Genomic DNA, 26,666 nt, shown 5'->3' with positions numbered 1-26,666 from the left:
ATTACTCACACTTCTGACACCCAAGTCTTCCATGAGGTCAGCCATCTCTTCATCCTCCCCTGGAGCCAAAAGGAAGAGAGGCCTGTGAGTACTCAGGGAGGTTCTCCTGTTTTCCCAAAGCTCACCCAAATTTCATTCTGCCTCCTGGCTCATCAGGTTGAGGGAGCTGCCAACCCCAGCTCCAAAAATCCTATGGGAGACAAAACCCCTGAACACTGACCCTTTCCTCTTCCCATCCTAGGTCTCAGGGACAATAGACCCTCAAAGAAGTGGTGATTCCACTTCAGTGGTAAATAAGCTCTCTTTGCAGTTCTAAGAAAGCCCCAGGTTTCCTGGGGAGCTAGGCACTCCTGTAGCCCCATATATTTCACTTTGCCGGGAGGACTGCTTTATTCTCCTACCTGAGAACCTCTGCAAGATGAAAAGAGTTCTGGAGATTAGCTGTACATCAATGTGAGTGTATTCAACAGTAGTGTACTGTACACTTAAAAATGATTGAGATGGTAAATTCTGTTATGTGTATTTTACCATAATTTTTAAAAAGCTATCAGTGTGTGTGTGTGTGTGTGTGTGTGTGTACATATATATAAATAAAAGTATGAAACCGATCAGTTGGAAAGAAGACAAACTCAAGTCAAGTCAATCAATACTCAGATGATGTCACAAGAGAGCATATGACTAATTGCTGAAGACTGGTCAGTCTCTGGGCTTGCCAGGAGTTCTGATGGAACAAGGCCTGAAGGCTAAAGGGCCAGGGAAAGGCCTTAAAGAAGGACTGGAGCTGAATCTTATAGAACAAGGAGGGTTTAGGAAGGTAGGAGGAGAGGGGAGAGGCGTTTTTAGCATCAGGAAGGGAATAAGGAGACAGGAATTATCAAGGGTGAGAGGGGAGCAGCGATGAGACCAAATCAGGAAATAGTGTCATCACATTTTTACCCTACATGTACATGTGCTGTTCAGGTTCCCATTTCATTTTCACAACAACTCTGAAGTTGGTATTGGTATTATACCCATTTTGGCGCAGAGAGGTTAAATAATTGTCCAGTCACACAGCTGGTCAATTTGGTGCAGAGGCAGTGTGAGAACACTGGTTAGGAGGCTGTAGTGAGTAAAGGGCCCAGGGATCATAGGAGTGGGGGCCAAACAAAAGAGGAAAGAAGACAGATACATTTTAGAAGACCTATGCTTTTGTGATCTAACGAATGATATATGCAGAGAGGGAGCAGGAAAGACAAAACAGGACTTGGAGATGTCACCTGAGTGGCTCCTGGACAACAGGAGACAATGGAATCAGGGAATTAGGAGAATCTGAGACTGGCTCTTTCCACCTCTAAGTGAGATTCTGGGCCTCAGCCAAATTTAAGCTTTTGAAAAAAAAAAAAAAAAAAAAAAGGAGAAGGAAAGAACACAACAGAATAGAAACCAAGAAAGTGCACTGCGCATGGTAAGCAGAAGTATTGCATTTTGAAAGTTTTGTTTGAATTATAGAACTGTATAAATGGCTTGGTTACAAAATTAAAAGATTTCTTAATGTGGTCAAAAAAGAGTGAGAAAGTTGTCTTAGTTACAAGCTCCTTATCTCTGTTTTTATCTATGCTTCCTCAACAAATGCTCATGGAATGAGTGAATGAACAACTAAGCAAATGAATGAACAATAGAGTACAGCTCTGGTCCAGGCCAGGAGCAGCTGCATTCCCAGAGTGGGCAGGCGGCCTCACCTTTAGTGCCTTCCTCTTCCTCCATCTTGCTGGTGGCAGTGTCCTCGTCCTCCTCCCGGATGATCAGCCGGCCATCGGAGCTCACTTTGAAGCCATGGTCCTTCTTTTTGCCTCGCCCAGGCCCAGGCTGTGTGGCTGGCATGGCAGAGTCAGGCAGTGAGGAGGTGGAAGGTCAGTCACACCCTCATCCTAACCAACAAGCCCAGGTCTGTGCCCTGGATGGGTGTCCGAAGCACAATGGTGTGCACGCGTGAGGGTGAGGGGCACCCACTGGACTTCAGGGAAGTCACTCCCCACCCTGAACCTGGCACTAAGGCAAGCCTGTTTCCTGAGCCTACAGGCCAGCTGCTTCTTGCTTACCTAGGACTCGCTGGGCCACCTTGGGGTCCAGGAAGTTGAGGGGCTCATCCCCGCCACCTTCCTTCAGCCATGCCCGGCTCTTCTGCCGGGTCAGCCTCCGCTGCTCCTTGCCCCGGCTCCTTTCCTCCTCCTCATTGTCCTCATCCTCAGAGTCAGCCAAAATCTCCTCAATGCTAAGGACAGAGAAGCCCCAAGTCAGGGCACTCCCAGGAGAGGCAGAAGCAGCCAGGAACTGGGTGGACTCTGGGTTGGGGAAGACCAGGTCCCCAGGACCCTACCACTGGTCTCACCTGTCACCTTTGCCCTGGGCAGGCTCCTCCTCCTCTTCTTCCTCTTCCTCCTCAGCCTGGCTCAGAGCACGGTGCCTCTTGGCACGGGCCTCAGCTTTCCGGATGTTGACCAGGACTTTGTGGTACTCCTCAGGCAGCAGCCCCTTCACTAGCTCAAACCTGAAGGGCGATGAAGCTCTGTTGATGTGCACTGGCCAGAGGGCGCCACCCAGTTAGGAGGTGTACAGCCAGAGCCCTTCTGGCCACAGGGGAAGGACTTGGTTCCCCTGCCCAGCCTTTTCTCTGTTGGGTCTTGAAACCCCTCTACTTCTTCCCTGTTCCCCTGTTCCCCACATTCAGAACACAGACCCAAACTTGCGGATGAACTTGGTGAACAGGTTCCGAAGCTTCATGCGGAAGTGCCGCCGCATATCGTCTGATAGCTTCCCGATGGCTTCCATCTGCAGGGTGGAACACCAGGGTTTCAGTGGGAGGCTGCCTCCACCTTGCCTGCCCCAGATGAGGAACATAGGAGGACCAGGCTCGGCTAAGAGGTGAGGGCAAAAATGGCCCTGTTCCTGGCTCAGCCCTTGGTCCAATCAGCCTCTGCAGTCTGGCAGCCCCCATTTTTCCCCTAAACCCTCCTTTATGACAATCCCTGACCACCCTGCTGAGATTACAGCTTGAGATCTTTCGAACAGGGTTTGGTACCTTACATGCATTATTTCATTGAATCCTTAGAGCAACACAGTGAGGCAGATAATAACACCCCCAATTTACAGATGAGAAAACTGAGGCACAGAGTTAAGTAGTTGCTAACTGGCCACAAAGGAAGGAGTTAGCCCAGGTCTAATTTCATGGCCCACACATGGTCTCCAACTAGGTTTCTCTTAGTTCCATATGTCCCTTCTATCATCCTGCCTTAATCTCTGGCTGGACTCTTCTCAAGCCTTCGTGTGGCCTGGTTTGGGAAACGTGGGTGGCTCGTATTATCTGCAGTGTCTCTCAGTGGGGCTAAGGATAGGGCCCCACTCATCCTTTGAAGGGCTTTTTATAAATTCTAATAACTCCAGAACAGATCTCTGCTCTGGCTGTTCTCCCATCTTTGGTCCCCAGTTAGGCTGTAGGTGTTGGAGGGTGGGCAAATTATCCTGACTCTAATCTGCCCCTTCTCGCCTTGACCCAAGGCCAGGTACAAAAATTATAAGCAAGAGGAACCTGGAGGTCTAATATGATTCAACCCAGCAGCAAGCAGGAAACTGAAGCAGCAGGTACAGTGGACAGAGGGTTTGAAAGGCATCTTGCTGCACACTTTATGCCTGGCTGGAGTGGGCCAAGAAGCCAGTACTAGAGGGCTCTTTCTGCAACCCAGCAGGGACACCCAGAAGAGCATCCTCAAACTCCAAAGGTCAAAATGTAAGCAAGAGAAAAAAGTGAGATGAGAGCCGTGCCAGGGAGAGCCCAGAGTCTCAGTCCCGAGCTTTGGGTTCTGTTCCCAGGACTGCTCTCAATAGCACTGTGACCTGGGGAAATCTCTGGCCTCACTTTCCTCATCTATAAAATGTGGGTGGCCCTGTCCACTGGCCTTTGCCCTGCCAGAGCCCTTGCTTCTGTGGAGGGGCCAAGGGGGGTGACATGCAGCACTATGCCCCTTCTTCAACTCCGCCAGGTTGGCATTCTCCTACTGGTCCCTTCTAGGGCACCTGCATGACCTTCTGTTGCACAAGATAACGTGTAGTTAAAATATGTTGAAATTTTCTGGCCTTGCGGCTCATTGGTTCCATGATACCAGCTTGGAGGCCACGTTACCACCAAGAGGAAGGTGGGTACTTACCACCAGCTGTACATGCTTGGCCAGGTGTGCCACATCCATGACAACCACTGCCACCTTGATAAAGCCCAGCGCTGATTTGACCACGTCACGTGTGCGGGAGGCTAGGAGCAGGCACACATTTTCCAGCAGCTGCTCTACCGTGCTGGTCCCCATCAGACCTGTGATGGCCAGAGGGCCACTGTTAGAGATACCTAGAACTCCACCCAAACCTGAGACCTTGCCAAGTCACCAGAAGGGAAGCTTCCATGTGCCTAGCATGGTTCTGATCACTTTCCATGAAGTATCTCCTCTGGTTCTTCAGCCACCCTAGGAGGAGGTGCCATTTTTCACTTCTATTTTTAGAGGCAAGAGAGTCAGCTTCCAAGACATTCGTAAACATACTGGTAAGAGGCAGAACCAGGACTAAATTGGGGAGGGGACCTATCTCCTCAGATCCACTTGAGAATGGGAAATGAGGCAGCTGTGGGGAGGTGGGAGGGCCAAGCTGGGGAGCAGAGGAGATGGGAGGTGGCCGGGCTTGGCTCCAGCTTTTCTTCCTCCCTCCTGTGACCTTTCCTCTAGCTGGTAGCCACCCGGCCCTAACCTTCTGGGCATTTTCCTACTCTGAGGGCTTCCCAGGCTTTCAAGGAAGTCGCATTTACCTTTAAACTCAAAAAGAAGGTGGGTCAGGGCCAGGATGCTACAGCTGACCATCGTGACAGCACCCACGAGGCCGGGGTAGATCAGGATGAGGTAGCGCTGCAGGGCCTCTGGGAGGATAGAGGGCAGGACAAATTGTACCAGGGCAGAGCCCAGCCCACACACTGCATCCTGGGCCCACTGGGGAGGGGGATTATGGCCAGAGAGGAGCAGCCTGCTCAGGTCCAGAGCCAGACAACACTCCCTGCCTTTTCTCTTTGACCGGTGGTTTTGAGGGGTACTCCCCCCACGCCTGGGTGCAGAGTGTTCACCCCAGCCCCATGTCACTTGGGCCTCACCTTCTTGGCTCGGCCCAAACCGAAGGAAAGCGTGGCCCATTTCCACCAGCAGGGCAAAAGCATTCTTCCGAGCACCCACTGACACCTCTTTGGTACACAGGATCACCTGTCCAGAGAGCCCCATAAGCACATACTCCTGAGCTACCCACCTTGAGGTTGGTGGAATGAGGCAGAGGGGCCAGGTAAGTGCATCCATGCTCCTGGGCAGTATATCAAGCCCACCCCCAGCCCCAATACTGCCCTCCTCTGATCCCGACAGGCCTTTAGGAGCCACACTCCAAGGAACCCCCAAAACACCCATTGCCCTAAATCCCTTACCTCCGGGACAAGGGCTGTGATGAACTCCTCATGCTCCGCTGTGAGCTTCTTCACAATATGTATGAGGCATTTCAAACGGGGCTACAGGACAGAGGGGACAACAGTCAGAACCCCTCAATGCTGCCCCAGTCCCTAAGCATCTCTACTGTGGTCCTCCCCTTGGGCAGAGCAGGGCTGCCCTGGAGTCTTCACCCTCTTGGCAGGCGAGGAAGTTGTCCGCAGAGAGTCCAGCAGAGTCTTCTTCAAGTCGTCTAGGTGGCTCTGCACGAAGTGGGCCCCGGGGCCCTGGGGACTAGCACACACCTCCTCCAGCACACGGTAGGCCTTCTTCTGTACTCCATGGGCCTTGCTCTGGAAGGGCACATGCAGAATAGAGATGGGTGAGGAGGGTGCACTGGGGGTCCACCACCCATCTGATGACACTCCCAGAGTAGTCACCGTTAACTGTGGCCAGTACCGGAGGGGATTCAGAGAAGCTGGTCCTGCCTCCTGGACTTTATGAAGTCTGATAAGAGGGGCAGCGGAGTATGGACAACAAGAGGCTAGCTCTGCTATGTGGGGATGCTGTGGGGAGAAAAGCCAACCCAGACCTCCAATTCATTCCACTAACCCACTTCTAAGCAACACTCATGCCAGCGGCATGAATTCACAGTGCCTGGAATGTGCCAAGACTGTGAGCCCGCTCATCTTTCTACCGGAGTACTCTTCTCTTTCTTTGCCTAACTCCTTGCTGTTCCAAAGCGCTCTCTGTCACTCCCCACTGGACACCTCTCCTGAGGTTAGGTGGCCCTGCCTTGGACTCTGGGTCTGCCTGTATGTTCCAGTCCAGAGCACTTCTCACACTATTGGATAACTGCTTATTAAATTGTTGCCGTGGTGACAGTTTTCAGGGGGTCACTGCTGGCCTGAGTTTGCCTGGTGGACAGAGGATCTCGCATGAGCAAAAGGGACCATTATATCTGGGACTCTTAAAACAGCTTAATGAGGCCAGAGTGGCAGTGGGGGAATAAGAGGGGACAAGGGGGGGATGAGGTGATTGGAATGAAGATTAGTCCAGGCTACGATGGCCCAGTGAGTGAGCCAGGCAAAGGAGGATGGCCTTGGTTCTACGGGAGGCATCTCAGCAGATAAGGCCCGAGCGCGGCTGTGCATTTCAGTCATTTTGGCAGCTATATGACAGATGGGCTAGACACCATGACAAAGCAGATAAAGACTTGATCTTGGGCAGTAGAAAAGGATGAAGACAAGACAGGCCCCACCTTTCTAAGGGGTCCCTTCCTCCCCCTAAGTGTAGTTGTTGGGGCTCCTGGCCCCGGGTCTCACCTCTAAGTAGGGCCTGATGTTGGAGTACAGCTTGCTGATGGCAGCTTCATCTACATGAGGAGCCAAGGCGACAACCAGGTCCAGGACAGACAATCTGCTCGGAGGACAAGAGACCAAGAAGGAGCTTAATGAAGACTGAAGAAAGGCACAGACTGTCAGTGTCCTATGTCTACTGGGTACAGGTAGTTAGTACGTCCACCCTACAGATGAGGGCAGAGGCAGAGTGAATAAGCAACCTGTCCAAGGTCACAAAGCCCGTAAGTGGTGGATTTGAACCCGGGCAGTGAGTCTCCAGGGTTCTCATTCTTATAGCCCTAGCAGGCTATAACGCCTCTGAAGGAAAGGGTCAATCAGGCCTGACAGTAGAGCTAGAACATTCACTATCTCAAGTCTTTCCTAAATCATCCCAGAGATAATCCGCAGGCTTCTGCTAGACATACACTCTAGCTCCCTGGGCTGCCTCAGCTCAAGTGGGGCTTTTTACCTGGTGAAGTCAGAGCTAGCAGGGTCGAGCACCTTCTCACTGGCTTTTTCCAGGAAACCATTCGCCAACTGGCAGCCCCAAAGGGATGAGAAAGAGGGAGTTGTTGAAGAGAGAAATACAGAGCAGCAGCAGGTCTCAGAACTGTGCCTTCTTCTCTATCTCCCTTTACTCCATGGTTTAGAAACCCTGAGGCCAGCCCAGCCGCCACCACTGGTTATCTGGACCCCTGTTCTCCAGCTGGCAGAGGCCCAAGTGAGGCTTGGTGGTTAGGGTCTCGGCCTTTCCAGTATACCCACCCAACAATCACTACCTGAGAGCTTTCCTCTTCATGTGTCAGCTCACCTGAGGCTCGGTAATGGTGAGATAAGTTTTGATGGTTTCCAGAACAGCCCGGCGAGGGGCTGGGGTGTCCCCAGCTGCGACAGGCTGCCCATACAGGTTAAAGAGGATTGGCAGAAAGTTCTTGGCAAAGCGGCTCACTTCGGCACGGTCAGCCTCTGGCAGAAGGACCAAAGTTTGCATAAAAGGGGCAGGAGTTGAGTCCACTGAGATGCAGCCCAGAGGCATCCTTCTGGGGGACCTATGACAGGACCATGGATGTGGGGCTTCTCTGGGACAGGAGAGGTTGAGGCCACAGCACAGAGAACTCGGTGCCACCGTGGTCTATGCTCTCCCACAGCTCCTGTCCTGGGGCCAGCAAAACCCTGCAACACTGACTAGATAACTTCTCACAGCTGTCAGCACATCGGGAATAAGGAGAGAAAAAGGGCAGGTTTCTGTGTCCTTGGGTCTCCAGCAGAAGCCCCAGGTCCTTGCAGAGGGTGAACTATGGCTCAGGTAATGAGCCATAACAGGTCAAAAGATGGGGTCAGGGGACCCATGCTGTTGCAGCTACCCTCCCACTAGCTCCTAACCCCAGAGCCCACATGCACCTGCTTCACAGCCCTTGGTGATGAGGGTGCGCAGGGCCTGGCACACGGTGACTCTCAGGTCTGGGCGCTCACTGATAGCTGTACCCAATGTCCGCGCCAGCCCTTTGAAGGAGGTGGCCACATCTGTGGGCCTTGTGCAGAAACCAGGCAGAAGGGTCCAGATCTGGAGGGAAACAACAGTAAAGGAGAGTGACACTCAGCAACCTGCACCCCCGCACTGTCAACCCACATCCCCGCAACTGACCCTTTACCTGCCACTGTAGTGTGTCATAGATCTTGGACTCTACCGTGCTGCCCGCCTGGGCCAGGTCCATTGCTAGAGTGTGACACAAGGACATAGTATGACCCTGAGCATCTTCCTGGCCACCAGGCCTCATTTTCACCAAAACCAAAAGCCCAGTGATGAGGACAAGAATATGGGTGATTCCCCTCCACCCCATAGATTGAAACTGTTCCTTCTAAAAACCTAAAATGACCTGTATAAAATAGAAAAGGGGTGTCTCCCCATAAGCTTACTCCCCCAGGGTGGCCACTCTCTCTTCTTATATTTCTTTAAACGCACATACATTTAAAAAAACATAAACAGGATTTTACTATACATAATTGTTCTGAAACCTCGTTTTACGCGACAATTATAATAAAGTTGGTAACACCTATTGAGCAATTTCTATGTGACAGGCTGTGTAATGGGCACTTACATGATCATTTCTTTTAACCTTCACAATGTCACAATTATCATCCTCATTTTACAGATGAAGAGCAGATCCAGGAGTTGAATAAACTTGCCCAAAGCCAAACTGGTGTGGCTGAGCTGAGACGGAATCGAATCTATTCGTCTCACCATCTACTAAACATGCCCATGTCAAGTCTCTTTTTTTCTTTACAATGACCCCATTGTGTCCCACAGTGGGCTTTACCATAACTAACTTCACCGAAACCCTATCGAGGGACGTGTCAGTTGTCTTAGTTTTTGGTAAGGACACCTCTTCATATGCATAAATCACTATGTACTTGTCTAATTATTTCCTTAGTGGAAGAGGAGACCAAAGTCTGCCTGCCACAGGGCAGGGACCTATAATGGGGAAAGGCCAGGCTATGCCTCAGAGCAGAGGGAAGGTACAGGCCCACTGAGTTAGGCATTTAAGCACTGGCTGGCCACCTGTTTGGCAGAGGAAGACTATCAAGTGGGGTGGGGTGCTGGACCAGAAGTCCTTCTCGACCCCCTTCTAGCTGAGGCTCCAGGACTGCAGTGGGCCCCATACCTTTGCTTTTCAGAGTGGTAGCCAGGGGCAAGAAGTAGGCAGTGAAGAAACCAAGTCGTGTTTCCCGGACATTGTCCCGGATGACGGGCAGCAGCCAGCTCCGTGGGAAGTCCAGAGTCTCTCTGGGAGGAGACAGGGATGGCCCAGTGAGGAAGAGGTGACAGCTTGGAGGAGACAGCGTACCCAGAAGGTCCCCTGAACTAAGGAGCAGTGTAAACCCTGCTCCAACCTCTTGATGACTCCTGCACTGCACAGAGACTTCACCCAAAGGAGTGTACACCCTTCTGGGGAACAGCAAGCTGTCTGACCCTCCTGGAGTTCATACAGAAACCATCTAGGGTCACACTTACTCAGAGCCATCAATTTCCAGAGGCACAGCCTGCAAAACCACCTCAGGTCCCATGCTGGCCACTGCAGCCCCCACTGCCTGGTCCAGAGCTGCTGTGTGGGGAAAATGTGGGGAGAGGCGCAGGTCACACAGGGACTGGAGGCACTGGAGCAGAAACGAGAGATTATACGTGAAGAGGTGCTCACAGGGCAGGCACCCGTGGCTAAGTGAGCCAAAGCCTATAAGACAACGAGGTCAGGAGCGTGGGCCCAGGTTAACCTCTAGGTCAGAGTTAACAAACCAATAACCAAATGTAACCCACTGATATGTCTGACCCCTCCCCGATGCACCAGAAATTTTTTAAATTCTGTATTTATTAGTAACATGTAAAAATCAGGAAATTTTACATATGAATATAGATTTCCAGTTTATCTTGAAAAATGAGGTCTGCCAAAGGCCAACCTGCCTGTGACAACTAGCAAATTAGCAGGCACTGAGGAGCGGCTGCCCCTCCACACAGAGCTGCACTGTCTGGTTCACCACAGCCCTGGAGGAAGCCCGCCCTCCCAGGAGTGGCTGGCTCTTTTCTTCCAACCAGCAATGACTACGGGGGAGGGGAGTTGTCAGTGAGGAAGACGCCACAAGGCCGGGAGCTGCTCCATCTGCCTGTGCTCAGGCCTCGCCCTCTCCCAGACCTGAGGAGGATCCCTGATGGTTTACTCTGGATTGCAGTCACCTCCCTGAGACCTAAGGCTGCTTAAGACACTATTCTCACTCAAGGAAAATTTAGAGAATTAAAAATGAAAAGAACAGGTAGGAATGAGAGAGAATCATTGAACTGGTTCCCTATTCAAAACCATCAACTCCAGCCAACACTAGTGGGCAGGTAGAGGGGCGTTCCTGCCCCTCTTCTTGTTCTTCCCAGTCACCTTCATGGGGACACAGTACTGAGCACCTGCTGTGGGCACTATGTGTGTGTGGGGAGGAGTCAAAGTGCAGAGATAACAGAGATCCCTAAAAGCCCGAAGTCTAAAAATCCACCACCGCAACTCACCTTCTTCATCACAGGATGGGCCTGCCTCCCACATGCCTCGAAGAAGACACACAGTAATTGCAACACAGAGCTCCATGCTGCATGGAATTTGTACGTCAGGCCCTCCTCCACTGCCCTGCCAAGGGAGCAAGAAGTCAGGGTCATGGTCACACCCCCAGGCCCCAACCGGGATGTCAATGGCTGCCACCACGATCTACAGACCACCAAATGGCCATTAAAGGCAGGGCCCCAGGAAAGGCCAAGGAGAACTAGCATTTATGAAGTGCTCACATTGCTCCCTTCGCTAAGAGTTTAATTTATATAATCCTTACTTAAAGAAAAACCTGTGAGGTAGGTTATTTGTTCTATATTCAAATGGGGAAACTGAGGCTCAGAGAGATGAAACAACCTGCCAGGGTCACTCTGCTAGGGGCCAAACTGGGCCTCCAAAGCCCAGGCTTTGTCACTGTCCCACGCTTTCTTGGCCTGACCCGAGGTGGGATAGTGGGGTAAGAACAGGCGGTCTGGGCAGAATTGCACCACGGAGGGCTGGCCCAGCAGTGAGCCCCTTCAGCATGTGCACACCTTGGTCAGCTCCACCTCCCAAAATTTAGGCCCCTGGGGTTTTGGGGCTAGAATAGCCAACAGGGGTCAGTATGAGAAAAGGGGTGAGCAAGGGGTGGGGGCAATTCTATTCCTATTTTACTAAAACTTCATTCTGGATGTACCCACAGAAAATAGGCCTATTTCCTCATAAGAAGCAGTACCCAAAGCATTATACCTTGAGGCTCAGCAGAGAGACCCAGAGACACCAAGGATCCCAGCCCATTTCCTAGAACCACTCAGTGTGCTTGGGGCTGCGAGGCTCTTCACTGCCCGCCAGGATGGTGAGGATGGGTCAGTGGCCATGTGATTAAGAGTGGACTCTGTGGTTAGGCTGCCACTTATTAGCTGGGTGACCTCAGCCTGTCCATCTATAAAATGGGGCCAGTACCTATCTCTTAGAACCATAGGGATTACTAGTAGTTTCTATTTATTGAGTGCTTAACTACATGCCAGGTACAGTTCTGAGCGCTTTACATATATTACTTCCTTTAATCTTAACTTCTATTAGTCAGTCCCCTTTGACTGATGAGGACCCTCAGGTAGTGAGAAGTGCAGGAACTTGCCACAGGTGACTGGCCCCAGAGTCCACATTCATGAGCACCATATTATGGCACCTGGAACGTGGCCGGTGCTCATACTGACAGCAGCTGCTCTGGCATTGTGTGTACACATGGCCCAGAGTAAATGACAAGTAGAACACTTGTCATTATAAGGAACTCTCTACAAAGTACACTTTATTCCTTCCTATTGTGGATGCTATCTATGTTCTCACCTGAACATCTTGGCAACATACTGGGCAGGGCCTGAGGCTGAGGTGGTCACGAAGCCAATGTCGGCCATGTGGGGAGCAACACATTCCTTCAGGGTCTCCTACAAAAAGAAGTCACAGCTGTCTGGACCCAAGACAGCCCCCCAGTGCCACGGAGCCCTCCCAGGTCTCTGTTTCCTGAAGCTTCTGGGAAGCCTATTCCTACCACAGAACCTCCTCCCAGGATACAGCTGGAGGTCTTGGGCAAGCCTAGGAGAGACTGAGCAGCTGGCAGAACCTCTTGTGCTCTCTGCTCCTCCCACTAAAGCTCGGGTTGGGGGTGGGGTTGCGGTACCTGGAGGCTCTGGGTGGCAGCTGTCACGACCTGTGAGTGGGGGGAGAGGAGGCATGTCGTCGCAGTTCCAAAAAAGCGAGGGAGGTGGCCCAGTCCCAGGTCCCGCTGCAGTCTGTCAAGATGAAAGACTTCTGTGGGGTCTGGGCCTCGGGGACCTGGATGGCCCAGATCCAACAACAGCCATTGATCTGCAGGGGTCTACGCCACCCTTCTGGTGGGCCATTTTTAAAGAAATTCAAACAGGTCCTCAGAGTACAAAATGAAGATCATGCCTTCCTTACCACGCCTTTCTCCTGGACTAATCCTTAGATGCACTTCCCAGGGAGAAATCAAGGTTAAATTTCTTAAGTACTCTTCCAGAAATTTGTATGCATAAGACACATACAAAACAACAGCAATTGCTAACATTTATGCAACACTTATCGCATGCCAAACAGTGATGTAACAATATACATCAATTCACTTAAACCTTGAAAAAACCCCCCAAAACAGAAAAACAAAACCTTGAAAAAACTGAGATTAAGTCCTATTACAATTCCTATTTTAAAGATGAAGAAACTGAGGCAAAGAAAAGTCAAGTAACTTGCCCAAGGTCATCCAGCTAATGGGGAGAGGTTAGGAGTCACACCCTGGTAGTTTGTCTCAACTGAGTATACAAATAATCACACAATCTATACCGTTCTGTACCTTGCTTTTTCTCAATATATCTTGGAGGTCCTCCCACACCACCGTGTATACATCTACTTCAATTATTTCTAACGGCTGCCTATTATTTCACTGTTTGTATTTAATCAGTCCCCTCCAGGGGAATGTTTAGGTTGTCTCTAGTTTATGCACACAATAGTTTGTTTTTTTGCCATTACCTATGGTGCTATAACAAGTATCCTGGGCCATATACCCTGGCACAACTGTGGGAGTCTTCCTGCAGGATAAATCCTGAGCAGAAAATGTGGCTGTGTTGCCATTTTCTGGCACCTCCAGGTGAAAGGTGGTTTGGCACAGGAAGGACTTGGGCCTGACAGACCTAGGCTGCAGACCTGGCAATTCAGCCACATGACCAGCTGAATTGCAGGGCTTCAGTTTTTGGTTTATAAAATGGGCTAAGACCGTCCTCATGGGTGGTTGTGATCAGTGCAGTGAAACATGGATGCATAGCACTCAGCACAGTGCCTGGGGGAGCCTCAGGGACCTCAGAGACCTTCCCTCCAGGTAAAATGCAAATCACCAATTGATATGCTTCTTTTCTTCTCAGCCTTACTCAGAAAAAGTAGAATTATCAAGAGGCTACTATTAAGTGGTCAAGTTGAATTGTGATTGTTATGACAGAGGCACAAACTATAAACTGGGTTTACAGGGCTAAGAATCCCAGAGGAGGGGACCATTAACCCAAGTGGGGAGTCGGGTGAGCTGCAGAAAGCGGATGATATCCTCTGAGAAAGGAACCAACTGCACAGGATGACAGCCAGGGTGACAAGATCAGGATGGTACTTGGTCCCCACCCTGAGGGGTAGTGCTAGTTGGTCAACACTCTAGCAGGAAAGGCATAGGCCTTGGCTAACACAGGCTATGCTACCCACCCCATGCCTCATAAAAACAGGAGGTGGCCCACTGTATATTCGAAGTAGAACTGCTGCCAACCCCAGGAAGCTGAACCCCCCGCAGTTTCCAGCTCACATCCCTTCTATCTGCACCACAGGGCAGGTAGCCTGGCTGGAGGCTCTCAGACGCCCCTCCACCTCACCCTACCTGACCAGGTTGATGTGGGCTTTCTCCATGACCTTCAGCCAGGCCAGCAGGGGTTGTAAGTCATTCTCACTGGGAACATAGTCATATAAGGCCTAGAGGCAAGATTGAATAAGCACACGTCTCACCAAGTGCATTTGGCAGTAGCCCAAAGACAATGACCCCTTCTATCCCTAGGCACCAGCATGTCTCAGTAATAGGCCTACACAGTCCCTTTGGCCTTCCTAGCTCCAGCCTTTCTCTGCTCTGTGAAGCCTTTCTGGTTTTGCTTCTATGGGATAAGTCTCCAGGAGCAGTCAAGTATAACTTGGGTCACATGACCCATTGTGAACCAGACAAAAGCACAGAGCCCTTCTCCAGAAAAATGTACATGAGCACATGCACACATTTTGTAAACAATGTGGGGGAATTTATGTATCCTTCCCCAAATCCATCCATAGATCTTTGAGGTTAAGAACTCCTGCTGCAACAGTATCTGTTAATACCATGAGACCATGCTGAAATTGTTTATTAACTATCACCAAGTCAAGAGTCAGGGCCCCTAGCTCCTGTGGATGCTGATGAGGCTTTGGTGGATCGTCTCCTAGCTGCCTGTCTAATGGTCTCCTACACTGGGGCAGCCTAGCTCGCCCTATTTAATCTCACTCTGCAGACAAGTAACAGGGCTGCTCTACCTCACCCCAACACAGCCATGCCCCTCCCAACTTCCACCACCAGGCCTCACCGTGATGATCTGGGCATTGAGCTCTGCAGGCAAGGTACCTGGGCCAGGCTTGGCATGGAAGAGGCTGTGAAAGGCCTGCATGGCACACGCTGTCACTAGCTGGAGAGAAGACATAAGCTTAGTGGGGGAACTACAAAGCCCACAGTTGCCTTGTGCTTCTCAACCTCCTACTCCAGCCAGTGGGCTGGTGGGAGACCTGGGCCCCCTGAACTTCAAACATGCCCCCCATACCTGGACCCTCAAAGAACTGTCGCTTTAGCAAGTTATGGCAGCCACCAAAAACATTTTACATGATTTAAACAAAGACAATGGAGAAACATGAACAAGATGTTTTTAACATAATGGGCTAAGAAAGAAAGTAAGATATAAATGGTTTGTACACTATAATTAGAGTTGTATTTTCACATTTTTATGTATGTTTACCCAAAGAGAAAATGTCTGAAAGGATACACAAGAAGTTGTTTTAAATGGTTTTTACCTTTTAAACAATGATAATCTTATTTATATAATACTTTAAAATATGTATGTGAACTGACACTACAAAAGAATATAGAAGGATTAAGAGAATTGTGCTAGGATGACAGAAATGCAGGGGACAATTTTTATGTATCTTTAAAGTCACTTACTGATTTGTTAGTTAAGTAAGCAAAAGAAAAAATAAAAGAAGAAAAAAAAAAGGAAGGAGGGAGGGAGGGAGGAAGGAAGGAAGGGAGAAAAGAAGGGAGGAGGAAGAAGAAAAAATGAAGGAGATTTTTTTTTTTATCAGCCCCATCATGGCTCCACCCTGCTCTGCCCTGATCTCTGAGGCCAGCTCCCAACTGGACCAGGACCCTGAAGACAGCTGTCTTTCTGACACCAGGGATGAGCTGCCAGGCCTTGCTTCTGGACTGATCGGGGAGTTCTCTGAGCACACAGCCATGCCCCTACCAACCTGGAGGGGCCTGGGATCTGCAGCTATGCACCCACCTCCCTTGGCGTGCCCCCACCCAACGGCTCTTGAGGCCTGAGCTCACCACATGGCTCAAGGTCATGACCCTGAGGAGAGTCTCACTGCAGCTCTTCACCAAGCCTTCCGGGAAGCAGGGCAGCAGGTCCTTCAGCAGTGTCAGCATGTGCAGTGTGGTGGTGGCCTCCTTGGAGCCTGGCGGAAAAAGGGGAGCTGAGACTCCAGCCAACTCTCTGCAGTAGGCCCTGTCCTCCTCAGCCGGCCCCAGCCCCCACCCACCCTGCCCACAGCCTGGCTCCCACCTCCAGACTTCTCAATTTCCTGGATGCAGAACTTGGCAGTGGAAATGGCAGCAGGATGATGGGCAGGGGCCTTCTCACCAAACATGAATTCACTGCCCTTGAGGACTGAGCACACTCCATGCTGGGCAGCTTTCCGGATCTGAGGGGCAAGGAAAGGGGGTCAGGTCCAGGTTAACATCTAACCAGCAGCTAGGGTGGTCTGCACAACCATCGGCCAGCAATCAGTGACTGCACATCTCCCGATGATATGCCCAAGGCTTCGCACGTAGATGCTCAAGCTGTGGAGCGAGACAAACCTCAGCTCCAATCCCCACTCTCCTCTTAGCCCACCAAACAGCCCTAAGCAAGCCAAGCAACTTAATCTCCAAGCTTCTGTGTCCTCATCTTTACAACAGGGATTCATTCACTCATTTGATGTCAGCAACACTGAATGTTCACCAAGCCGTCACTGTTCTTAGTGCTGGCGGTGTGGAAGTGAACGGAGCAAACAACTCATGTTCTACTTAGGAGGCAGAAAATAAACAATTGTATACCAGAAGATAAAAGTACTCTGCAGACAATAAAGCAGGGGCTGTTACTTTTTATATGGTGGTCAGAAAAGTGTCACTTCATTAAAGCGACATTTCAGCAGAGACCCGAAGAAAGTGAGGAAAGACCACGTGGAGACCCAGTGCTCAACACAGGAGTGGTTACTAAGACTGTTATTATTATTACATGTTCCCTGCCCTAAATTTCAGGAGGAAATACAGTGGCCAACCACCACTTACTGAGCGCCTGCTATAAGCAGGAGCTGCGCCAGGCCTATGAAGAATGCCAGTGTCTTCCCACACCCTCGAAGCAAAGTTGGTATTATTATCCCTATTTCACAACTGTGTAACTGAGACTCAGAGATTAAGTAACTTGCCTAAGGTCATGGCAAAACTGGAGTCCAACTCAGTTTTATGTGACTCCAAAGCCCGGCTCCAGCCTCACTCCTGCCACTGCAACTAACATGTCACTGCCTAGAAGGGCCTGACATCCCCCAAGTAGGAGGAGGAGCTGCCCCTTGCCTTCTGGAGCTGAGCAGATGGGTCCTCAGAAGCAGGAAGCAGAACCTCAGGGCAAGAGCCGGACTCCAGGTAAGCTCTCTGATCCCACTCAGTCAGGCCAGCCCAGCCCCGCCTCCTGGAGTGGCTTGGCTCCCTCCTGTATTTTGGGGGCTCAGTAGCCTCACCTTGGGCTTGGCGTGCACAGTGAAACTCAGCAGTCCATGGTACACCTGCAGGGTCACAGGGTAGCCCCAGGCCTCCAGGTCCTGCTTCCGCAGAAGGGTGGCCATGCACGAGAGGACCTTGAAGAGAAAAGTCAGAGTCTCTCAGCTCCACCCACTTCAGCCAGGTGGGAATAAAGCCCAGGTCCTCACTGACCCCAGAAAATCCCACGTGAGTGACGGAGTGTCCACACCCCTCCTAGGGAGCAACCAAGCTTTAGCCTAATCAGATGGGCCCTGGGAGATGGTAGAGGGGAAACTGACCCATCGGAGGGCAGAGGTGGAGCCACTGCTGGCCTGGGCTGACATGATATCCATGAAGGCTTTGGAGGTATCAGAGAACTTCTTAATGAGCACAGGGCTGGGCACTCTGTGGGGAGAGAACAGAGAAAGTCAGAACCCCAGAGGGGCCTCTGAGAGCAGCTGGTGCCGCCCCCCCTGCCGGTCTGGAGGAAGCTGGACAGAGGGAGGCAGTGCTGGTCTAGTCACTCAGAGAGTGAGCAAGTCAGGACAGGAGCTCACCCTTCCTGACACCTGGTCAATGAGCTCTACATGGCACCTGAGCTCCCTACTTCCTTCACCTTCTCCACTACTCATTCTCTATACTACCCAAGACGGGCCTTTAAAACTCACCCCAATCCTCTCTCCACCTTTACCCTGGCTACAGACCTCCAGATATCCTCGCGCCAACATTCCGCCCCATCCATCCAGTCCCAATGACTGTACCTGGGCTGTCTCCTTTTCAGGCACCAGCATTCATTTTGTCTACAACATCCCAAGCCACCCCTGGACCCTGATGTTATAGACTATCACCAGATACTCCAGTATCTTTTCACTCTTTTAAACAATTCCCCGATCTTCCTCCCATCCACACCCTCTTCTCTCCACAAAGTGCGTTGGGATTCAGACAGGAGCTAGGACTCACCGCTTCAACAAGGTTCACAACAGCAGCGAGAGACGCTGGGGACTCCACTGCTTCCATGGTTGTCATCTGAGGGCCAGATCACCAAGTGTGAACAGGAAATGTGTCACACTGGGCACATGAGGTGCTGGAGGCACCTCATGTGCCCAGCAAAATGGTTATGACCAAGAAGCTTGGTGTCAAAGTTCAAATCCCGGCTTTGCCACTGTGCGACTTTGGGTGAGCAACTTAACCTTTCTGTGACTCAGTTTCCTCATTTGTAAAATAAGGATAATAGTTCCTTCTTATAAGTTATGAGGTTTAATTGAACTAATATACGTGAAACAATCAGAATACTGCCTGGCACATGATTAAAACCCTGTATTGCTATCTATTTCATTATTCTAGAGCAGATTAGTAAATTTTTATTGTAAAGGAATAGATGATAAATATTTAAGGCTTTGCAGGCCAGATATCGTCTCTGTTACATATTCTTCTTTGAGTGTTTTAACAATCCTTTAAAAATGTAAAAAGTACTCTTAGCTCTCAGATTGTACAAAAACAGGCCACAGGTCAGATTATGCCTTTGTTTTGTTTTGTTTTCAGATTAAGCTTTTGGGCAGCAGTTTGCCAACCCTATTCTATAGTAGTGATTCTCAAACTTTTACACCCTTAAAAATTATTGAGGATTCCCTAAAGGCTTTTTGTTTTTGTAGGTTACACCTCCTGATACTTACCATATTAAAAATTAAAAGTAAGAAAATTTTCAAACACAAGAATATGCAAGCACAATTCCATTAGCTATCAAAATAATGTCATCAGACATCACATAACTTCCAGAAAACTCCAAGGTACACTCCTGAGAGAGTGAGAGTCAAAGAGGTAAATGATGTTTGAGTACTAACATAGAAATAATTTTGACCTAGCCGACTCCCCAAAAGGGTCTTGGGGACCTTCAAACCACATTTTGAAAACTGTTTTTCTAGAGGATCCCTTGGGTTTTACTCAGCTTCACAGATCAAGGTGAAAAAACCTAGACTAATGGATCTTTGTTCTACACAAATAATGCAGCAAACAACACCAGCCTTACCAAGCCACTGGGAAATGACAGAAGCACTTTCACCTGTTCAAGGTTGTCCTTCTCTCCCCACATGCCAGGGACACCCATCTTCTTTCTATAGCCTGAATAACCTGCTACTCTGAACACCTGCCCCCAGTCACATCCACTCACCAGTGCTGCAAAGTACTCAGTCTCCGTCTCCTTCCCTCCCTGTGAGCGAATCACCTCAGTGACAGCAGCCAAAACAGCACAGATCTGTACATGAGGGAGAAAGCACCTATAACATCTATTTTAGATTTAACTCGACCCCAGGGTAACTCTTTTCTTTGCTCCTTCACAACTTAGTCTCCTCATAGCCCACAGATAGACAAGAAAAGCAGTGTTCAGAGCAAGGGAACACACCACAGGGCCCACCACATAGGAAAGTCAGAAGATGTTTGTCAAAATTCCACCTCTAGGATGCTATCTCTTATAGAAATATCTACACAAATGTGCAAGCATTTATGCACAAGTGTGTTCACTGCAGCAACAAACTGTAACAACCAAGCAGCCATCAACAGGGGATATTATAATAGTATTATAATCTTAATAATAATGATAGATTCAAATGCTATGTAACTATAGAAAAGAATAAGGAATAACTATGTATATTAACATATAAATGCTGTTCAGTGGGGAAAAAGTTGCAGAACACTGTATATAAAAATATAAATAATATTTAAAATCATAATCATGTTTCAGTAAACAAACAAAATGTATATAAAATATACAAAAAAGGCTAGAGCAGTAATGTTGACAAGAGGTTAGTGAGCACTTAAAATATGACTAGTGTGACTGAGGTACTGAATCTTTACTTATTTTTTAAAATTTTTTAAAATTTATTTTTTTTTATGGTGACATTGGTTAATGAATTCCAATAAGTTTCAGCTGTACACTTTAACAGTAAGGCATATATGTATCTACACTGTGTGTTCACCTCCCATAGATTTCTTTCTGTCACCACATATTTGACCCCTTTTACCCCGTCTACGTCACCCCCCCACCTCGGTACTGAATCTTTAATTTAAAATTTTTAATTAATTAAACTTAAAAACAAATACTTAAGCCAATTATTGGAAAACAGATTTAGAACAATTTAGGTATATGAATCTACTTTTCAACTGTAAGTTTTATGAACTCTAAATACAAATAAAATATTTTCAGTGAAGCTTTAGCATCCAAATGGAGATGTTAAGGGTAAAATATGGACAAGATTTTGAAGCTTTAGTATGATAAAAATGAGGTAAAACATCTCATTATTTTTTATATTGATTATATGTTGCAATGATAATTTTTGTACACATTGGGTTAAATTAAATATATTATTAAGGTTAATTTCACCTGCTTTTTACTTTTTTTGTTTTTAACGTGGCCATTAGAAGATTTAAAGTTATATATGTGGCTTACATCATATTTCTTTTGGGACAGAAGGTAGATACACAATGACCCGTTAACAGTAGCTATCATGAAGAAGTTAAGTTGGGAGAAAACTTTCACATTTTTTCTACTTACATCACTTTGGTACCATGTATAATTTTGACATTTTTCATTTAAATGAAAAAATACAAATATATATATAATTTAAAAATATAAACTAAAAAAGGGAAATTTAGTTGTTAGATAAAACATTTCTAACCACTGTTACTCAGCATTAATTTACTCAACAAGTCTTTCTTGAAAATATTCTATGTAAAAAGTCCCGGGCTAGGTACAGTTAAAAAGAGAAATGTCTGCAAAACATTTCTACCCTCAAGAATTTTACACTTGAGAAAGAGAGATGTAAGAAAAAGCAGAAAGTGGAACCTACCCTAGGAGAAGTAATAAGTAGGAGACACAAAGGGGAGGAGAAGTGACACAGCATCCAGCAAAGCCCGCCTTGGAATAAAAAGCATGCGTCTGGCCCCTCTACACTATCACATGCCATCCTGACTCTCCCCCTACCTCCTTATGAGCAGCAGAGTTGGAATCCCAGAAGCGCTGCACTTTGCTAAAGGTGACATTGGTGCAGTCGGAGAGGCCACTGAGGAAGGTGGCCGAAGACTTCTCCGTGAGAGCCGGCGCGTCCTCTTCTTCCACAGCCATTTCAGAGGCTTCACTTTTGCCCAGGCGCAGGGCTCCTGACTGCAACTCATTATGCAGCTTTACAGCATCAACTGTTAGGTCGCTCTTTCCTGAAAACCAGAACACAAGGTAAGACCCCACCCCCGTAACACGCGCGCGCGCGCACGCACACACACACACACGCACACACACTTCTACCCAAATCTCCTTTTGGCCAAAAAAGAACCACTCCTACGAAACGAACCGGCAGAGTCCAGGCCCCCAACCTGAGAGGCTGAATTCTGAAGACGGTCTGCCTCATCAGCCCAGAAATGGAACACTGCAGGTAAAATTTTCTGCTTCCCTGTCCTGATGGCATAAGTGCCAGTGGGAGTTGACTGGGGGCTGCACTCAGGGAATATGGGAAATAAATGAAGGCGAAAGCTCTTTGAAAGCCACCAGGTTACTTATAGCCATGAGTCCCAACTCTTACACCTGTGGTCATTTCCTACCGTGGACTCAGGTTCCGAATTTGTTAAATGGGGAGGGTAGCCTTTACGACAGCTCCAGATCCGACACTTCCCAAGAGATGAAAGGTCCAATGTCTGGGCCACAGAGGCCCAGACCCATACAGACCCAGGCACGCCCAGAACCCCGCCGCAGACTGTGCCCGGGTTTCGGTCCTACTACCTGAGGGCCGGCTGAAGAAGCGGCTGCGGGCGGCCTGGCGGTGGCGGCAGATGGTGGGGTTGCTGTCGCTGCTATGGCCTTTCTTCCAGCGTTTCAACTTGGCAGAGACACCAGAAGGCAACTTCCCTGAGCGACCCATGTCGACTAAGCTTAAAAGACTGGCTTCCAGGGACGCAGAAACACGCGCAGAACCCACGTGGGTCCGCAGTCCTCTTCACTTCCTTTTCCTCTGGCGCCACTTCCGGATTCGCGTCCGTTACCGTGGTAAAACAGTCAACATCCGGTTTTGCCTTTCCTCCAGGCTCAAGATCACTGCCTCATGACAGCACTCAGTTCCCTTTTGTTAATCTCGTCTAATTTCACTTGAGAACCAGCAACCAAACCAAAGCTGATTCCCAATTTCCTGCCACAGAACCCAAAACCTTACAAAAGACGTTTTCCTCCCTCACTACAAATCAATAAATCTGATTTTGTCAAAGTAAGGCTTGATCCTGGTGGGTTTGAGCTGATTAGGCTTTAAACATTCATTTTTACATTTTTTAAGCTCTTATCGATAAGACACTTCGGTAAGTCAACCTTTTAAATGAACCAGAAGTCGACAAAATTGTTGCATCCGCTTCTTTCATTTGATATAGTGTGAGTTTTCCCCCTTACTATGATATAATGTGTCCCCCCAAAATTCATGTGTTGAAATTCTGACTCCCAAAGATGAAGGTATTGGGGAAGTCTTTGGGAAGTGCTTAAGTCTTGAGGGTGGAGCCCTCATGAATGGAACTGGTGCCTTATAAAAGAGAGCCCAGAGAGATTCCTAGCCCCTTGGACCAGGTGAAGACACAGTGAAAAGGCACCGGCTATGAACCAAGAAGCAAGCCCTTATACTGCCACCCTGATTGCAGACTTCCAGTCTCTGGAACTGAAAGAAATAACTTTCTGTTATTTATAAGCTACAAAAATGACAAAACTGAAGTTACCCTACTTCAGGCACATCCTGAGAAGGCAGAGTTCTTTGGAAAAAAAATACTGGAAAAAATAGAAGTCGGCTGGAAAAAAAGAAGACCAAATATGAGATAGACTGACTCGATAGGAAAAAGTCATGTGCAGGAGCTGAGCAGGGCTGCTGAGGACATGATTTTATGGACATCACTCATTCATAGGGTCACCATGAGTCAAAGTCAGAGCCAACTCAACAGCACGTAAAACACACATAAGCTACCCAGCCTGTGCTTTTTGTTATAGCAGCCAGAACAGATTAAGACACCTCTTGTTCTTAAAATCCTGCAACAAAAGTTCTTTGAATAATAAGTATATGTGTGTTGTAGAGAGAAAAAGAGGGACTAAAATAAGTGCACAAATGATAAAAATTCAAGAATAAATGTAAATACCAATAATTGTGATCAGTTTTTATTTAGTCAAATTGAGATAGTCTTTCATTCCACAATTAGAAACTCAAAGATCAAAACATACATTTCTGAGGGATTTAAGAGGTACCAAAGAATGGATTTTGTTCCACAAATAAAAAGCTGGGAATGAAGAGTAAAGGGAAGGCTGGAGAGAAATTCATGAAACTACAATGTTGGTGCTGGAAGCAGACACTTGAGGGGTCATCTAGATCAAAGGTCACATGCTGGTTAGTGTCAGTATTTTTACTGTTCCGCAGTAAAATAAGTACAATATAATGATGCTGGTATTCAAAGCCCTTTCTATTGAGAATAAATGGAAGGTTTTTTTCAAACACTATTATTTACGAAAATAAAGAGTTGCCGACCTTTTGTCATACATTATCCTTAAAAACAAGTTTACTAATGCGTGAAACTTCAAAATATCTACAAGTCAACTCTTCATTTGAATATCTGAACCAATTGTTCATTTTGCCAAGTCCAAAAGGTGATTTGCACAAGTTTCCACAACTTGGTAGTTTATTCGATGAGCCACAAAAATTGCCACCCATAAAAGAATAGATTGATCAACTGGAATACATTAAATGTAAGAAATTCTGCTCATGAAAAGACATCATGAAGAGCATTAAGAGGTGAGCCAAAGAGTAGGAGAAGAGTCTATGTCCATGCCACCCTGAACGTGCTCCATCTTGTCTAATCTTGGAAGCTAAGCAGGGTTGGGCCTGGTTAGTTCTTGGATGGGAGACCATCTAGGAATACCAGGTGCTATAGGCTTAAAAAAAAAAAAAAAAGAGTAGGAGGAGATATTTGCAATAAATATAACTAATGAAGTACATTAGAATGTATTTTTAAAATCCTACAAATCAATAAGAACAAGGCAGACAATTCAATAAAAAGAGTGAGCAAGAGGCATGAGCAAGGGGCACTTAACGAAAGTGGATATCCAAGTGTCCAATAAACATACAAAAAAATGCTCAATCTCATTAATCGACAGGGAAATGCAAATTAAAACTACAATGAAATGTCACTACACATCCACCAGAATGGCTAAAATTAAAAAGACTAAAATTAAAAAGATTAAGTGTTGGTGAGGATGTGGAGCAACTGGCCACATGTGCTACTGGTGGGAGTACGAACTGATACTATCACTTTGAAAAACTACATGCTATGGGTGATGAATGTACAATGCAAAATACATATGACTTATTGTTGAATTGTACACTTGAAACTTACTGCATTTCGTTAACCAATGTCACTATAATAAAATAAAATAAAAAGATGGAGCAAGAAAAAAGGAAAAACTGCATGGTAATATCTACTAAAACTGAATACACTGATTATACTTCGTAATCCAGCAATTCACTACAGGGTATGTACTCAACAGAGATGTATACATAAAATACATATATGATAATGTTCATATTAGCCAAATAGTGAGAATGACCCAATGTCCATCAACAGTAGAATGGAGAAATAAATTGTGGCATGTGGATATAATGGCATACTATAGTATTCAGGTGGATACAGCAATGCCACAGCAGGTATGATCTAAGTTGAGTGAAAGACTCCAGACACAAAAAAGTACATATTGCACAATTCCACTTAGATGATATTTCAAAAGCAAGCATAACTAATCTAAAATATTAGAAGTCAGGATAGCAGTTACCATGGTGGTAATTCTCAGAGCAGGCACAAGAGTGGTAATATTCTAATTTTTTATCAGAAAGGAGTTTACATGGATGTATTTGAAAATTCAGTGAGCTAGGCACTAATAATTTGTGCACTTTTCTGTATATATTAAACTTAATTGATTTACTAAAAATAAAAAGTGGTTCTCACACACAGAGCAGAGAGAGTATAAAGACTGTTGATGTGAGAAAGCGTCTTTGCAGAGAAGTCAAAGCCCAGCCTGACTTAGGCCCCAGCCACAGGAGTCAACACCACTACCCTCCGCTCCTGGGACACAGGCTGCGACCTGTGCAGTAAGGCTGAAAAAGGGGAACTGGTGGCTTGAGGAGGAAGAGGAAGCTGATTTTGGAAGCTGTTGTAGGAAGACTGATGTTCATGCCCAGAGGTCTAGATATGGACAGTTGCTGAGAGAGAGCAGAGAAAGTGTTAGGTTTGAGTCTGTAAGTACTTTACCACACACACTGAGCAAGGATTTAATCTCTCTGAATCTTCTCTTCATATTCTGAAAGTGGTAATAATAATGCTGAACCCACTGGGCTACTATGAGGATTCATTATGAATGTATGTGCATGTGAATATGCACAGTTCCCAAAATGATAGTGGTATATTGCAAAGGATGTGGTCATGCAACTTTGCCACCAGAGGGAGCTCTGCAAACAAGTTAAGGCTAAAATCCTACAGAGGGGCAGCCATACCTGCTGAGGCGGCTGGGATTTTGCAAATCAGTTGGGGAGATGAAGAGGGCCAGGGTAGTGGCAGCCTTCTTATCCTTTTCCTTGGCCATAGATACCTCTGACTAGATAGAGCCCCTGGATGAACCCCCAATCTGAAATGGACACTGGAGGGGCTACAGAACATCTGCTGATCCTCCATCTTGAGGCACTTTGCTCAGAGCCTCCTATAGGAGGCATGTGGTGCCAGGAGAGGGGACAAGAGGCATCCAGATGGCCAGAGCACACACTGTCTCAACCCTACTACACCCCAGGGTTCACCTTTTTGGTGAAGAACCAACCTCTCGATCCCTGAATTCCTGCAATGTCTTCCATCCAGAAGCATCAGCCATTTCCATGATTAGCCACAGTACATATAGCTAATAAGGACCACTCACATCTGTAGGATGGGCCCTGTAGTTATACTCTCTGGGTTAAAATCGAAGGACTACCACTTGCTGTGTGACTTGGAGCAAATTAGCTTCTTCTATAAGCCTCAGTTTTCCTCATGTAAAATGGAGATAAGAATGCTTACTTGTCTAGGTCCATGCTACCCTGAATGAGCCTGATCCCGTCTGATCTCGGAAGCTAAGCAGGGTCGGGCCTGGTTAGTACTTGGATGGGAGACC

General features: G+C 47.6%; 1 protein-coding gene and 2 pseudogenes across 2 annotated transcripts in view; 2 read left to right on the top strand and 1 right to left on the bottom strand.

Annotated features, from left to right (window-relative positions):
- The window catches only part of RRP12 (ribosomal RNA processing 12 homolog), a 29,413-nt gene extending 6,934 nt beyond the window's left edge, over positions 1 to 22,479 (bottom strand). Inside the window, exons 1-28 of one of the 2 annotated variants that reach the window (XM_015599982.2) lie at positions 22,242 to 22,479; positions 21,453 to 21,682; positions 19,644 to 19,727; positions 17,476 to 17,592; positions 16,263 to 16,401; positions 16,028 to 16,155; positions 15,015 to 15,113; positions 14,294 to 14,385; positions 12,548 to 12,659; positions 12,217 to 12,314; positions 10,860 to 10,974; positions 9,828 to 9,970; positions 9,478 to 9,599; positions 8,467 to 8,531; positions 8,216 to 8,378; positions 7,626 to 7,780; positions 7,284 to 7,351; positions 6,800 to 6,893; positions 5,669 to 5,827; positions 5,477 to 5,557; positions 5,159 to 5,264; positions 4,823 to 4,930; positions 4,182 to 4,339; positions 2,717 to 2,808; positions 2,369 to 2,527; positions 2,079 to 2,251; positions 1,719 to 1,853; positions 10 to 59 (exon numbers count right to left, since the gene is read on the bottom strand). In XM_015599982.2, the coding sequence (XP_015455468.1) occupies positions 10 to 59; positions 1,719 to 1,853; positions 2,079 to 2,251; positions 2,369 to 2,527; positions 2,717 to 2,808; positions 4,182 to 4,339; positions 4,823 to 4,930; positions 5,159 to 5,264; positions 5,477 to 5,557; positions 5,669 to 5,827; positions 6,800 to 6,893; positions 7,284 to 7,351; positions 7,626 to 7,780; positions 8,216 to 8,378; positions 8,467 to 8,531; positions 9,478 to 9,599; positions 9,828 to 9,970; positions 10,860 to 10,974; positions 12,217 to 12,314; positions 12,548 to 12,659; positions 14,294 to 14,385; positions 15,015 to 15,113; positions 16,028 to 16,155; positions 16,263 to 16,401; positions 17,476 to 17,592; positions 19,644 to 19,727; positions 21,453 to 21,682; positions 22,242 to 22,380 (3,384 nt within the window). In that variant the 5' untranslated portion in view covers positions 22,381 to 22,479. Of the gene's footprint in view, positions 1 to 9; positions 60 to 1,718; positions 1,854 to 2,078; positions 2,252 to 2,368; positions 2,528 to 2,716; positions 2,809 to 4,181; positions 4,340 to 4,822; positions 4,931 to 5,158; positions 5,265 to 5,476; positions 5,558 to 5,668; positions 5,828 to 6,799; positions 6,894 to 7,283; positions 7,352 to 7,625; positions 7,781 to 8,215; positions 8,379 to 8,466; positions 8,532 to 9,477; positions 9,600 to 9,827; positions 9,971 to 10,859; positions 10,975 to 12,216; positions 12,315 to 12,547; positions 12,660 to 14,293; positions 14,386 to 15,014; positions 15,114 to 16,027; positions 16,156 to 16,262; positions 16,402 to 17,475; positions 17,593 to 17,775; positions 18,302 to 19,643; positions 19,728 to 21,452; positions 21,683 to 22,241 lie in introns of those variants that run through there. The other variant, XM_025042288.1, reaches the window with a different exon arrangement.
- Positions 22,480 to 24,293: 1,814 nt separating this feature from the next.
- Positions 24,294 to 24,412, top strand: LOC112474192 (annotated as a pseudogene).
- Positions 24,413 to 26,574: 2,162 nt separating this feature from the next.
- LOC112474188 overlaps positions 26,575 to 26,666 on the top strand; it is a 178-nt pseudogene continuing 86 nt past the window's right edge.

This window comes from Pteropus alecto, unplaced genomic scaffold (assembly GCF_000325575.1).
Source record: "Pteropus alecto unplaced genomic scaffold, ASM32557v1 scaffold88, whole genome shotgun sequence".
Lineage (NCBI taxonomy): Eukaryota > Metazoa > Chordata > Mammalia > Chiroptera > Pteropodidae > Pteropus > Pteropus alecto.
The sequence above is the reverse complement of the archived record's forward strand: the minus strand, read 5'-3'. Positions and strand labels throughout refer to the sequence as shown.